The following is a 13,002-nucleotide window of genomic DNA, read 5'->3' as shown; positions in this document are numbered from 1 at the left end:
AAACAGTGCCTGACCAATCTGGTGCCCTTCTGTGGTGAAGTGATGGCAATGGCCGACAAGGGAAGACTGACAAATGTCATCTATCTAGACTTCAGTAAGGCCTTTCATACTGTCCCACATGACATCCTTATCTCCAGACTGGAAAGACATGGATGGGCTATTGAGTGGGTAAGAATTGGCTGGATGGGTGCAGCCAGAGAGCTGTGGTCAGTGGCTCTGTGTCTGGATAGAGGATGGTCATGAGTTGTGTCCGTCAGGGTTGGCTCTGTCTGGGGGCTGATGCTCCTCGGTATCTTCATCAGTGACACAGGCAGTGAGATCAAGTGCACCCTCAGCAAGTTTGCAGACCACAGGAAGCTGCACAGTGCAGTTGACACAACAGAAGGAAGGGATGTCATCCAGGGGGAACTGCACAAGCTTGAGCAGTGGGCCCACAAGCACCTCATGAAGTTCAACAAGTTCAAGGGCAAGGTGCTACATCTGGGTTTGGAGAATCCCAGACATGAGTACAGACTGGGAGAAGAAGTCATTGAGAGCAGCCCTGTGGAGAAGGACTTGGGGGTTCTTGTGGATGAAAATCTGGACACAACAGTGTGCGCTCACAGACCAGAAGGCCAATTGTGTCCTGGGCTGCATCAAAAGAGTGGCCAGCAGGTCGAGGCAGGTGATCCTCCCCCTCTACACTGCTCTGGTGCGACCTCACTTGGAGTGCTGCATCCAGCTCTGGGGTCCCCAGCACAGGAGGGACATGGACCTGTTGGAGTGAGTCCAGAGGAGGCCATCAAGACAATTAGAGGGATGGAGCAGTTTTCTTATGAAGACAGGCTGAGAGTGCTGGGGTTGTTCACCAGGGAGAAGAGGTGGCTTCAGGGAAACCACATTATTCTTCTAGCACCTAAAGGGGGCTTATAAAAAGGAGAGGGAATTTTTATATGAGTACATAGTGTCAGGACAAGGGGGCAGTGGTTTTAAACTGAAAGAGAGGTTTAGCTTAGATATTAGGAAGAAATTCTTTACTATGAGAGTGGTGAGGCATTGGAATAGGTTGTCCAAAGAAGCTGTGGATGCCCCATCTGGAAGTCTTCCAGGCCAGGCTGGATGGGTTTTTGAGCAATCTGGTCTATTGGAAGGTGTCCCTGCCGTTGGCAGGGGGTGAAACTGGATGATCCTTGGTCCCTTCTAACCCTAACCATTCCATGAGTCTGTGAACTACTGCCAAGGCAGGCACTTGGTAAGTTTTACTTCTTGGTAAGTTTTGTTTTTCAGTAATTTTCCACAAAGTCAAAACGTGAAGTAATCTCAGCCCATGAAAAAAATATTTAGCAAGGTATGGGTTGCTGAAAAAATACCTGCCATTTAAAATAAAAATTTAATTTTTTTTATAAATCCTTTAAAACTTACTTGCTAATATTCTCTTCTTCAATGTAGAAGTTACTGTACATTACTCTGGGTTGCTGTTACCATCATTAACAATGCTGTAGTCCACATCTGGGTTGTTATTTTGATGTTCCCATGCACATAAAGAGGATGAAATGAGATTTTAAAAGTTCTGAAAACTTTTATTTGCAACCCTTGAGAATGTACCTCTTGAATTGTTAAACTGGGAATAGGATATAATTTTTTTAATATAATATAGCAGAGATAAGTGTAACAAATTGCCTTCAGATTATGAAAATGTAAGTTTGCATTTGGTGCCACTCTAATTTGTTTACTTACCTACAATAAAATTATTTATTCAAGGTTGAAAGTATTTAAATTTTTTCCCATTCATTATCAGTTCAGTAATAGAAACTTGCAAACCTAAATTAATTTTTTATTTTGTTTTTACTGGATAGTGATGACTTTCCTGGAATTGTAGTAATTATTTTATCTGTATTTGGGTGTTTTATTCTTTTTTTTTTTTCCCCAAAATACTGCAGCAAAAGTCTGGGACAGTGAGAATTCACTGCAATTTCTTATAATAGGGTATTGCTGTTAGACTATAGGAACAGTCAGCAGAATAACTACGTTGCATATGGTGACATTGGCATTGATTCAATTTCCCTGTCAGAGGCTGCATTTTCGATTTTCCATACAGTGCAGAAGTATGATTTGTCCCAGTTCTGGTCAGGACAGGGTTAATTTTTGCAGTGGCCAGGAGGGGCCATGGTTAGGACATGGAGGTTATTCTATACCACCTCTTGTCCTTTTCTGGGGACAGGGGAAGGGGTCCCTTCCGGGTCGCACAGGGTGGCGGCACGGTCGGGTATTTGCCAGGCTCCATGTGGCAAGCAATCCGTGGGAATCATTTGCCTCCTTTATTAAAGTTGTTGCTGTTGCTGTTCATTTTCTTGTCTCCTTGCTGTTTCCAGTAAATTGTTCTTATCTTGACTCATGATCTTTACGTTTTGTGCCTCTAATTCTCCTCTCTGTCCTCCTGTGGTGGAGGAGGAGGTAGGGTGGGTGTGTGAGTGAGCAGCACAAGGTTTGGAGTGTTTCAGTGGGAACACTAAATTGGGGAATGCCATGTCCTTTCCTTTCTTGGGAAATGTGTTAAACTTCTCTGTGGAAAACAGAAGCTACTGCTGTCTCCTGCAGGATTAATTTGTATAAAGTATCTCTCTGTGCCTGAGCCACCTTTGCCACATGGGATGTCACCAGCATGGAACAGTTGCAAAGAGCAAGCTCTCAGCAGCCTTGTGTCTCTGTCCCTGCCTCTGGCTGTGTGGGCTTCAACAAGGTGCACTCTAATGTTGGGGGGCAAGGAGGGTGGTTTATACAAACTAGGGAAGATGTGGCGGGTGGAAGAAGTGTAAGAGAAGGAGGAAGAATGATCGTCACCAGGTTTGTGGGCTCCCTTTGCCAGCTGCTTTAAGGCTTTTTGAGTGAGAGACAATTTCCTGCCCCTGCAGCACCTTCTCCTGAAAGAAGGGTTATTGGGTTATCCTCCTTTTTAACATTTTTAGCTTTTTAAAATTATCATCAGCCTCAGAGCCTTTAAGCGGTGTAGTTGTAGTGCAGCTCCTGAAGGCTGTGTGGAGGTGTGGCAGGCACTGCATACCCAGCCTGTCCCTGGCCTGCCCTGCTTCCTACAGGTGGGAAGGCAGCTGGGAATTCCCCTTCACCCAGGCCCTGCAGGTCACTGCTCAGCAGCCACTGTTTTTTAGACCATCCCCTCCCCAGCATCTTTTTCTTGTACTTCCCAACTTCAGCATGATGGAACTGTGCTGTGCTGACCTGCATGGTTCTGCCCTGCAGCCTCGCAGGGCTGGAGCTGCAGCAGGTATTCCTCATCTGATGCCACTCTGTTCTTTGCATGACCTTGGATTGGATTGTTACCAGCTGTTCTTGCTTTCTTTTAACCTTTTTAAAGTACACAATCAAACTAACCTCCAAATGCTTTTATTCTAGATAAACCCATACAAACACCAACATGTATTTGTCATTTGCACTTTTTTTTTAACCATTAATTTTAAACAACAGGTTAACTTCTGTACAACAGGAATTACTTTACACATTAGTAAGATTTGCCTTCAAACTAGATGACTGCAAAATAATGCTCTGTAAGCTAGTGTTAGAAAATACACTGTTTGCCATAGCAGTTTGCCTGTAAACATGTGACAGTAAGTTGAAGAGAAGTTTGCTTTCATTTCTGAGAATGTGATTAGAACTGTTGGGTTGCCATAATACAGAGGTTTCTTTTTGTCTGTGTAACAGTAATGGCAAATGGCAGACACGGAAGGTGTGCCAATGTTCTGTGTGCTGACCCAAACCTACCAAAAGAGCCACAATCACTTAATTATACTTCACATCACTTTGTGAGATCCACTTGATGGGTTACAAAGTCCCAGCATGACTTAAAAATGGTTTACTAACAGAGTGACACTGTTTAGGAGGCTTGAATAAAAGGCAATAATCCTATTCCAGGCTGTAGGTAAAGCTACAGGGCCTGCTTCAACACATACTTAATCTCTAGAAATCATTAAAGCTATTGTAGCAAACAAGCAGTAGTACAAATACAGAATAGGACTGATTTTCATTTCCTCATCAATATAAACACATATAGTGAAGCTCACAGGATCAGACCCACGCAAACAGATTATATTTTACAGCTTTTCAAGCAGAAATGTTGGATTTGTTTTTTCTGCCTGTACAGAAGGTTACTGTTGAACAAAACTATCACAGTTCATTTGAATGCACTGCCAGCAAACACCTGAAGTGGAACAGAACTCTCACACTGTAAAGAGTAATCCGCTCATGCCTCTCCTTCAGTATTAGTTACTGTGCTTTTTTATTTATTTGATGCTGCTTCAAAGTGTTAGATTAAGAATAATAAAAATCAAGCCCTTACATACAGGTATTCCAAGCTTAAGTGCTAGTCAAGCCATGATCCACTCCTTTAGGACAGAGGGCAAGATAGGTTAGGGTTGGGTTGGGTTTTTTTTCCAATTAAAATTGAACTATCAAAATACATTGTGCCAGGCAGAGAACTGCTGAAAGTACTGCAACATTGTAGTGCAGTTTCCTGAACAAAGCCATACATTCCATCAAGTATAAAGTGTAAACTTAATAGCAAGAGTAAGACTTGAATTAAAAAAAAAACAACACAACAAAGCCATCACAGTATGGGTTGTTTGGTGGCTGTCCTCTCTGCTATGCAAGAGGTACAACTTGTGCAATCACACAGCAGGGAGGGGGCAGACCAGCAGGCAACATGTTTTGGTGTTTGCTCTTTTCCACGTTAACAGCCGGCCTTGCTTCGGCCAAGGCTTGGTTAGCGTGTGCGGGCGCTGGCCGGCCGTGTGCCATGGGACTGTACCTTGTACCAGGTGCTGGGAGCCTTTGTGCCCAAACCAGCCAGCTTCAGCACTGCTGGCCTGCAGCTGCAGGGCTCCCCCAGTGCAGCAGCACGTGGCAGTAAATCTTGGAGCTCTGCCGCCTGGGAGCCCTGCACAGCCATCTCTGGCTGCTCACAGTCCCAGCACTGCCTTCCTGTACCAAACTTGGCACATCCTGCCAAGGCAGGTGACAGTGTTTCCCTCTCCTGTGGGCCACTCACTTCCAGCAGTGGATCCCTCCAGAAATGTATGGAAACGTTATCTCCGTGTCATCAATGCCTTACCTCAAACCTAAGGGCACGTGACAGCCTCAATACGAGTCTCCTGTGACGGAAGCAGAGTCCATGGTGACAAATCATTTCAGCTCTGTAGCAGAGGGTAGAACTGTGCTGGTGCAGTAGCAGAGCTGGAGCCACAGCTGCTCCTCCATGGCTTTTTTCAGTAGCCACTGCACCAGCCTCATCTCAGCAGCACAGCCATGCACCTGCTTTCCAGTTGGGCTGACTTTAGCCACCAATGCAAATGTAATGGACTCCTTCCTTTCAAAATGGCCAAGCCTCAAAAACCCCAGCCAGACTAAGGCAGACAGTTACCCCTCCCCACCCCAACCCCAGCGAGCACATTTGTATCAGTTTCTCATACACAGAGATTACACCAGTCCTCCTGTTCTTACATATTATTAAACTAACCTTCTTTGACCTGAACCCCCCCTACATGTTGGCTTCAGGTTTGTGAGGCCCTTGTACACAGACAGAAGCCTGGCCAGGACTGTCAGCATTGATGCATGGGCCGATCATGCACCTGAGTATAGATTTATGCACCGAAGTGCAGCCATCAGCTGCTTCATCAAATCACAACAGTGTTCTGATGCAGTGCAGTTTCACCTGTGAAGCTGCTCACAAGTGTTTCACAGCTTATTTAAGGATGGAAAGGTAGAAATGTAAACACAGACAGATGTTGGCCCAGCACCCTTCTCCGAAAGCCTCCCCTCTGCCTCTTTCCCTCAGCAGCTGGCTTCACTTTGCACATGGAATTTCTAAACTAAGGAAGATAAGTCCTGCCATGTAGCATTTGGCCTTCAAACCTCAGACCCACTTTTTTTCTGCTAAACACACTTATCTGAAGTGTCACTTTGGTGCCAGGTTTTTGTTGGGTTTTATTGATGTGGGGGTTTGCTTATTTTTTTTTCCCTGAACAGGAACCAGTGAACATTTGACTGGAAGGAAGGAAACTGGAGCTGACCCGTATTCTGAAGCCGGAGCTCACCCTCACAGTTTGCCAAGCTGCTGAAAGGATGTAGCGAAACATCAGCTTTCCTTCTTAAAAAACGAGCTAAGCAACTTGCAAGTTCACATGGGCGACTCTGAACTTACAGTGTATTTTGCACGTCTCCTACGACCTTGTTTTTAAGTAAGCAGAAAGCTTACTTAGACAGTATTTTTGAACCAAAGGGTTATGTGTGTTCAAGTACCTAAAAATGCTGGCCCTGCCAACACCAGATTCACTTTTACATGCCCATGTCTGAATATGTAACCCTGCCCATATTTCATTCCCAAACGTAGATATTACTTGAATGGTCAGAGTGGAGAAGAGTGTCCAAATGTTTCAAACCCTGTACATATAATCAGTCAAAACAGTTTCAGGAGCAGTAGCACTAATTTAAAATTTCCCATAGTGATGCTGTGAGTCAGCGCTCTGCTCAAAGCCATTTGCATTTTTTCTTTTCATCAAATAAGGCTTTTACTTGCTGGAGCTGCTTCTGGACTTCTTCAAAACCCCGTTCTCGCTCGAGTTTGCTGACAATCTGTTAACAATTAGCAAAAGAGAAAATAATTTTTTAGTGCTTATTTTACTTGCTATTTTGTAAAGCCTGCTTTTCTATATTCTAACAACTGCTGACAGAAAAATCCATCTGAATGCCTGACTATCTGTAAACATTCTTTTCTGACTTTAACACTTTATTTCGGTAGTTTTCCTTTCAAGTCATTCTGATCACAGGATTTGCAACACTTCCACAAAAGAATGACTGAGCCAAGCAGAAAAAACAAAACAAATCTAGCAGATACTCGTCTCCCAAAGTGTGAGGCAAGGCCAGTGCTCCAGTTTTACCCTGGAGAATATTTGCAAATGATATTTTATTTCTCTTCCTCTGTCATATAAACTGAGGGCAATAAACTGCCTCTCTTCCTCTAACTTGCCTACTTGGCCCCAGGCCCAGGTGATAGGAAGGAGCACCGCTGCTGTCTGAAAACTCTTTGCTGGCAACTCTACAATGGGACAGGTCTCAGCAAACAATGAAGGAGGTTTAGTTGCTCCCAGTCAAAAGCCAGAGGGAGAAGAGCTGAAGGAGGATTTCCATCTAAGGATGGGCTAAGTTTAGCCAGTGCGAGCTTCAAAAAACCAAAAAATGGCCACTAAGACTTGAAAGTACACTGAATTTTCCTGTATCAACAATTTTGATGAGTTTAATAATGTGTGATTATCTGAGTATCATCCCAAGCTTCTTTTAGGAGGCAAGGATTTGATGCTGAACCCAGACAATTTGAGATGTTAGAGATCAGAAGTGGCAAGCCAGCTAACAGGTGACTGAGAGCTGGATGATTACAGCAAGTGCTGATGCTGTGCTGTTGGGGATGAAAGAGAGAAAGGCCTGGTTGCTGGGAGACCCAGACAACCTGCTGGAAGTGGTAAGGAGGCCTTCAGGCAACACACCCCAGCTGGCTCTTATCTGAGTCCTTGCACAGGCACAAGCATCCTCCTTGCAGCCTCTGTTAAGGATGCAGAGCAAAATGGAGCAGAGAATCCTATCATGGAAAGTGGAGGGCAGGGATTTTCTTAGAAAGCAGCTTAGACGTAGCCTGTGACTAAGTGCTTTCAGCTGAGAAAAGATTTCTTTTGTTAGTAATATCAGCAACTGGAAGCTACAGCTGCTTCTCTTTAAGAGAAAGGATATTAGAGCAGAGTGTTAAGAGGGCTATGATGGGAAAGGAGCACACTCCTCTTGCTGTAAGGCTGAGCTGCTCTGCAGAGGTGTTTGTACTGACTGTTAAATTGAGAGCCCTGGTGCTACAGTCTAATCTGATTTCTGAATCTTTAGGGAAATGGAGCGTGTGCACAGGAGTTGTGACAGGCATTTGCAGAGACTCTGCAAACACAGTAGAACAAGAAACCTAGACTATATAGGAACTTCCTCAAAGCTGCAGGGAGAATTTTATTGCTAGTGTCTCTGTGAAATACAGCAGGGACAAGGGAGGTGCACTTACAGCCCTTTGGCCTGTGACCCCTCAGAGGGGTGGGGGCTGCACTGCTCTGGCCCCACACGGCTCAGTGGAAGGAGCAGTCTTGGCTGCACCATGGAGGGGCTGCCTTTGGAGGGGCACTCAGGAGGTTGCACATCAGGCCAGCCTTTGGTTACTTTGTCAAGCACCACTTTCAAGCCTAAGGTAGTAAGTTAACATTAAAGGGTTAAGCAGGCATAGCAGCTGTGCTTACCTCATCATAATATTTCACTATGTATCTGTAGATTTCAAACAAGGCCACTTTCTCATTAAATTCATTTTCATGTTTCTAAAACAGAAAATAGTTCCTGTCAGATAGTTCTCCTTTTTAAAAAATCTTAACATGAAAGCAAATGAAGTTCCTGCTTCTCAACCATACCTTAGATTCCTGAGCTAGAAATTCTTCAACCTCTGCAGTGGTCAATGGAGGCAGATCCCTGATGGCTTTGTAGTACGCTTTCACCTCCTTCTTGTAGAGTGGAATGTCCTTGGCATAGAGAAGTTTATTTGTTGGTGCTTCCTTAAAAGAAAAAATTTGAAGCGTTGTCACTTTTCACAGCACAGATTTCCTAAGGTTCCACCTCCACACAGTTAATTGCATCTAATTGTATCTGTGTGACTCATTTTTTCTTTGCAGTGGTTATGTGTATGGAACCAAGGTTATGAAACAAAGATGAAAAACAGAGGCAGGACCTCAGTAGTAGTGTATTGCTCGTGACAGTTAGCATATAATGATTTCTATTGGCATCAGAAGGGGTGACCATTTGTTCCACAGATATATTTTTATTTCTCACTTCCTCCTTAAGGCTCCCTAGACCTGAAAGAGCGTGAAAGCTGAACCAAAGGGCCCAAGGCCAATACCCCATTTACATGCAGCATTCAGCAGTACTGCTGAAAGTTCCCCTACAGTAACACACCAGAGAGTCTTCCTAGATCCTGTCCTGGCAGAGGTCCTCCTAAAACTCTTTGGTCCCTACTACTCCTCTCCCTCCGTGGTTCGAGCGCATGGAGAGCTGACTGCCAGACATGCACATCCCAGCCAAAGGGTTTTTTTCACCCCAGGACTTCAACAATCCGGGTCAACACTGACCTATCTGGGAGCTTTAGGCTCATTCGAGGAAATAAGTGCTGATGTTTGTGGTAGGAGTCAAAGCCCCATTTGGAAACCGTATTTTCAGAATGTAAAAGTGGGGGCTGGTAGTCTCCTGTCACTGCTCTGGTTTAAATTCTGGGGAAAAAATGACACAACCATGTGATATCTTGTCACTACTGTTTCCACTGTGTGATGAAATGATTTAAATGTTTGTTTTCTAAATGGCTAAAACATATTTAAAGATAAAATACTAAAACTGATGAAAAGTAAACACGTTTTAGTACTAAAAGACCACAAGACATTTCCTGCAGTATCAGCAATACTTCACAATATATGTTAAGCACAGAAATCTAACAATCATGCTCATTTGCAGTTTTTCCATGAAGGAAGTGACGTATTTGTTAGCTTTAATTTATGATACTTCACTCCTAAAATATGACAAATAAGCACATTATTTGCTATTTACCTCTAACAGATGAGCAGTTGGACTAGATCACATACAAAACTAGTCCATTTTTACATACATTTTTTTAGGGTAAAAAGTAGCATGAGCCTGAACAAATGCTTCCTGCTTTGGTCCAAAGAAAAGGAAAATACCCTGTGAAAAAATGAATTATTTCTGGTGCTCAGAGTTCCGGACACTGTACTAAAGAGTTTCTGAATGTAAGATGTCTGGACTTGGTACTCCAGCAAATAATTTTCCATATAAAAAGGGAGCAGCTAATAAATGTGGAAGGAACTGTTTCAAACTTCAGAGCTTTTTCAAGTATTCTTACAGCTTCCAGCAGCTTACTGTGTGTGTTTTCTGCAGATTAGTGTGGGGAAAACGAAATCTGGACTACTTATCAAATACTATTAGTACTCTTACAACCTTCGTTTAAAACTAGTTTGAAACTTCATTAAGATCTTACAATTTCCACCTTCTTCCACAAATTGTGTAAACTCACTGTGCAGAAATGAACTGCAGAGAAGACAAGCAGCAGTTAACTATAAATACGGCATTCTCATAGCTCTGTCTGTCTCCTTGTGAATTCTTCAAAGTCTTGGGAGACAGACCAGCAAGGAACAAAAACCCAGCTTAATTAGGCCACTGACAGTTTTGCCCTGAATGTTAGCAGATCCAGAACTTCATCGCCTGAATCATTACACAGTTGAAAAAGACAGTAGTTGAGAAATTAGCAGAAGACTGGAAGGGCAGCGTTACCTTCCCGAGGGTCTGTTCTGCTAGAGAAAAGGCATCCATGAAAGCTTGTGCAATTACAGACAAACAGCCATCTATATGTGAAGTCTTCTTAATATCAAAGACAAATTGGGGATTCTTCAGTATGTTCACCCAGAAGCGAAGAGGAAGACTAGACAGAGAAGGAACAAGCATCTTTAAAGTTAACCACTCAGGTTAATTAACAACTGCTTTAAAATGGTACTTAATTACACTGCACTCATGGAAAGCAGCACATTTCAGGGCTGCTTATTCATGTTAAAAAAAGGGGTCAGGGAACAAAGGTTATGGAGCAAAAACATCAGTCAGGCACCCATTTTCAAATAATGCTCTCAACCTGCCGGTACTGCTCTCTGAGTGTGAAGTCAGTATGCAGACTTACGTCTTGGAAGCCATGGTGGTTTTTACTGGTATCAAATCAACACACTAAAATTACTGTGATCCACAGACCCAAACCACATCTTATTCCTAGACATGCCAAAATCTTATTCTTCTGATCACAGATGACCCATTCCATCTTTGCAACATCATTTTCCGAAAGCGCATGTGCCCCTGTGCATGTCCCACAGGCATACCTGTTGGTTTTCCATATGTGGACCACATCAGGGTCAGTAATTTTTTTGCTCTCAGCCTGGGCATCCAGAAAGTCAAAAAAGTACTTGATGGCAACAGGTGCTTTATTGTTGGGTAAACTCCAAATGCTCCTGAAGAGCTTTTCAACAACTGAATGAATTGCAACCTGAAAAAATAACACAATGAACATTTTGTTATTACACAAGAAAAGAATAGGATCTTTTACCTCAGAGAGCTGAGCATGTCCCAAGACAACCACACACAGAAACTACAATATACTTGTGGCAAACATCAAGGCCACAGGTTATTGGAAAATAAGATAGTCAGTAACAAAAATGAAAGTACAATACACCGCAATGAGCTGCTTTCAAATGCCACACATCCTATTGCTCTGCCAACAGGGGAGTTGTGGTGAACTTCACGATACATCGTAGGTGGAAGGTATCACTTGGTCCAACAAAGGCTACATCAACTCTTAAGATACTATTGGCACTGTTGCCAAAGGCATTTGGAACTTGTGGCTGAAAGTAAGATGGAGGTGAGGAAAAGCAGTTTAACCAGTTTCCTAGGACACTGGTCTTCATGGTGCCATCTGTGACACATACTCAACACATGTGCTCATCAATACTTCACAGCCAAGTGGCTCTGGCACTTGGTCTAATTCTATTGGTGGTATACAAAGACACTAATGCTAGAGAGAAGAACTGAAAACTGCGTATTTCTGATACAGAAGTGAAGCTATCTGGCTCACAAAAGCAAGGGCTTGGTTGCTGATGGACTTGCTGACATAATCATAAAGTATTCATAAGTAGAGGCAAACAAAGCAAAACACTGTTTTGCACCTTTTTTCTTCACATCTGTTCTGAAGCTCAGTTCAGCCCAATCTTCTCTCAACGAGAAGGATTTAAGCATATCGCAGGGTCTCGATGCACTACCGGTCAGTTAATTTCAAGTGGTAAGCTCTGCAGTTGTGTCTGTGTGCATGTATGGGTGAGAGAGAGAGGGAGAGGGACGTGGTGCAATGCGATTTCCTTTGGTGTGCAGCGTATCATGGGTGGAATTTCACAGAGAAGGGTATCAGAGCACTGTTGTTCAAAGCAGTGTTTCATTTTGGAGATGGAGACGACTAATTTAAAGCCCTTTAAAAGGACTGTTTCTTAAGAGCCTGATCTTTTCTTCTGCACTTCAGTCTTCCACCATAAGAGATTACTGGTTTACTCCAGCAATTCCTGAGGGCTCATGTTAGTTTTCACAGCTAATGAGAAATGACCAGTCTTTACTTTCACTTTGGGTAGTGTCCCGTATTACTTCAGATGCTATCAACAACCTAATTAAATAATGATTGATAGATTTTTAAATGCGAGAAGGCTATAATCATCATGCCTTCAGGCCTCTCATACTGGACAGCTCTCAGTGTTGTACACTGACTAATATTTTAAATAATATGCTGTTGCAAAGAGTTTTATAACCATTTTGAGTAAGCCGGAAACGAGATGACGTTACCAGAGGGAGTAATCAGGGCTTATTCCTAAGGAATGCAGATTGCATAAATTAGGTAATTGCATTATAAATCCTAAGGACCTTGTTTTTAAAATTAATCTAGTTATTTTAGATGCTTAATTTGAAACCCTAACAGACTATTTCATTTCATAGGCAGTATTTTGTGAAACTCAGGCTTTTGAAGTTGTCTCTAAGCTGAGTAAACTCTAGAGGAGACCAGGGAGATTGTTGACTGAAAGTTGTCTCTCCAGAGAGGATCGTTCTTGCTCTATAGGACTCAGTGGTAAAACTCACTTTCCATTAGCTCAATAATTGCCTTTTTTCTTTAACCTGAGAAATAAAGGTTGTGCTTACTGAGGAGACAGAGAGTCTGAGTAATAGACAATTTTAGAACTCTAGCATTAGAAAACCTGCAATGTGTCTTTGCAAATAGTGATAATTCATAGTTAGCAGTGAATTTTATATGCTACCTTTTCATTTAACATTTGATATACATGCAGGAAGTCTGTACAATTTCTGCTT

The 13,002-nt window shown here is 42.9% G+C and overlaps 2 protein-coding genes across 2 annotated transcripts in view; one reads left to right on the top strand and one right to left on the bottom strand.

Annotated features, from left to right (window-relative positions):
• The window catches only part of CEP83 (centrosomal protein 83), a 32,241-nt gene extending 26,534 nt beyond the window's left edge, over positions 1-5,707 (top strand). The window contains exon 17 of the mRNA XM_017804255.1: positions 5,545-5,707. Coding sequence (XP_017659744.1) covers positions 5,545-5,707 — 163 coding nt within the window. The remainder of the gene's footprint in view (positions 1-5,544) is intronic.
• PLXNC1 (plexin C1) overlaps positions 3,366-13,002 on the bottom strand; it is a 71,129-nt gene continuing 61,492 nt past the window's right edge. Inside the window, exons 27-31 of the mRNA XM_017804511.1 lie at positions 10,983-11,146; positions 10,393-10,540; positions 8,475-8,615; positions 8,310-8,384; positions 3,366-6,621 (exon numbers count right to left, since the gene is read on the bottom strand). Coding sequence (XP_017660000.1) covers positions 6,517-6,621; positions 8,310-8,384; positions 8,475-8,615; positions 10,393-10,540; positions 10,983-11,146 — 633 coding nt within the window. The 3' untranslated portion in view covers positions 3,366-6,516. The remainder of the gene's footprint in view (positions 6,622-8,309; positions 8,385-8,474; positions 8,616-10,392; positions 10,541-10,982; positions 11,147-13,002) is intronic.

Source organism: Lepidothrix coronata, unplaced genomic scaffold (assembly GCF_001604755.1).
Source record: "Lepidothrix coronata isolate B3197 unplaced genomic scaffold, Lepidothrix_coronata-1.0 Scaffold9, whole genome shotgun sequence".
Taxonomy (NCBI): Eukaryota; Metazoa; Chordata; class Aves; order Passeriformes; family Pipridae; genus Lepidothrix; species Lepidothrix coronata.
Note: the sequence above shows the minus strand (reverse complement) of the source record. Positions and strands in the feature narration are given on the sequence as shown.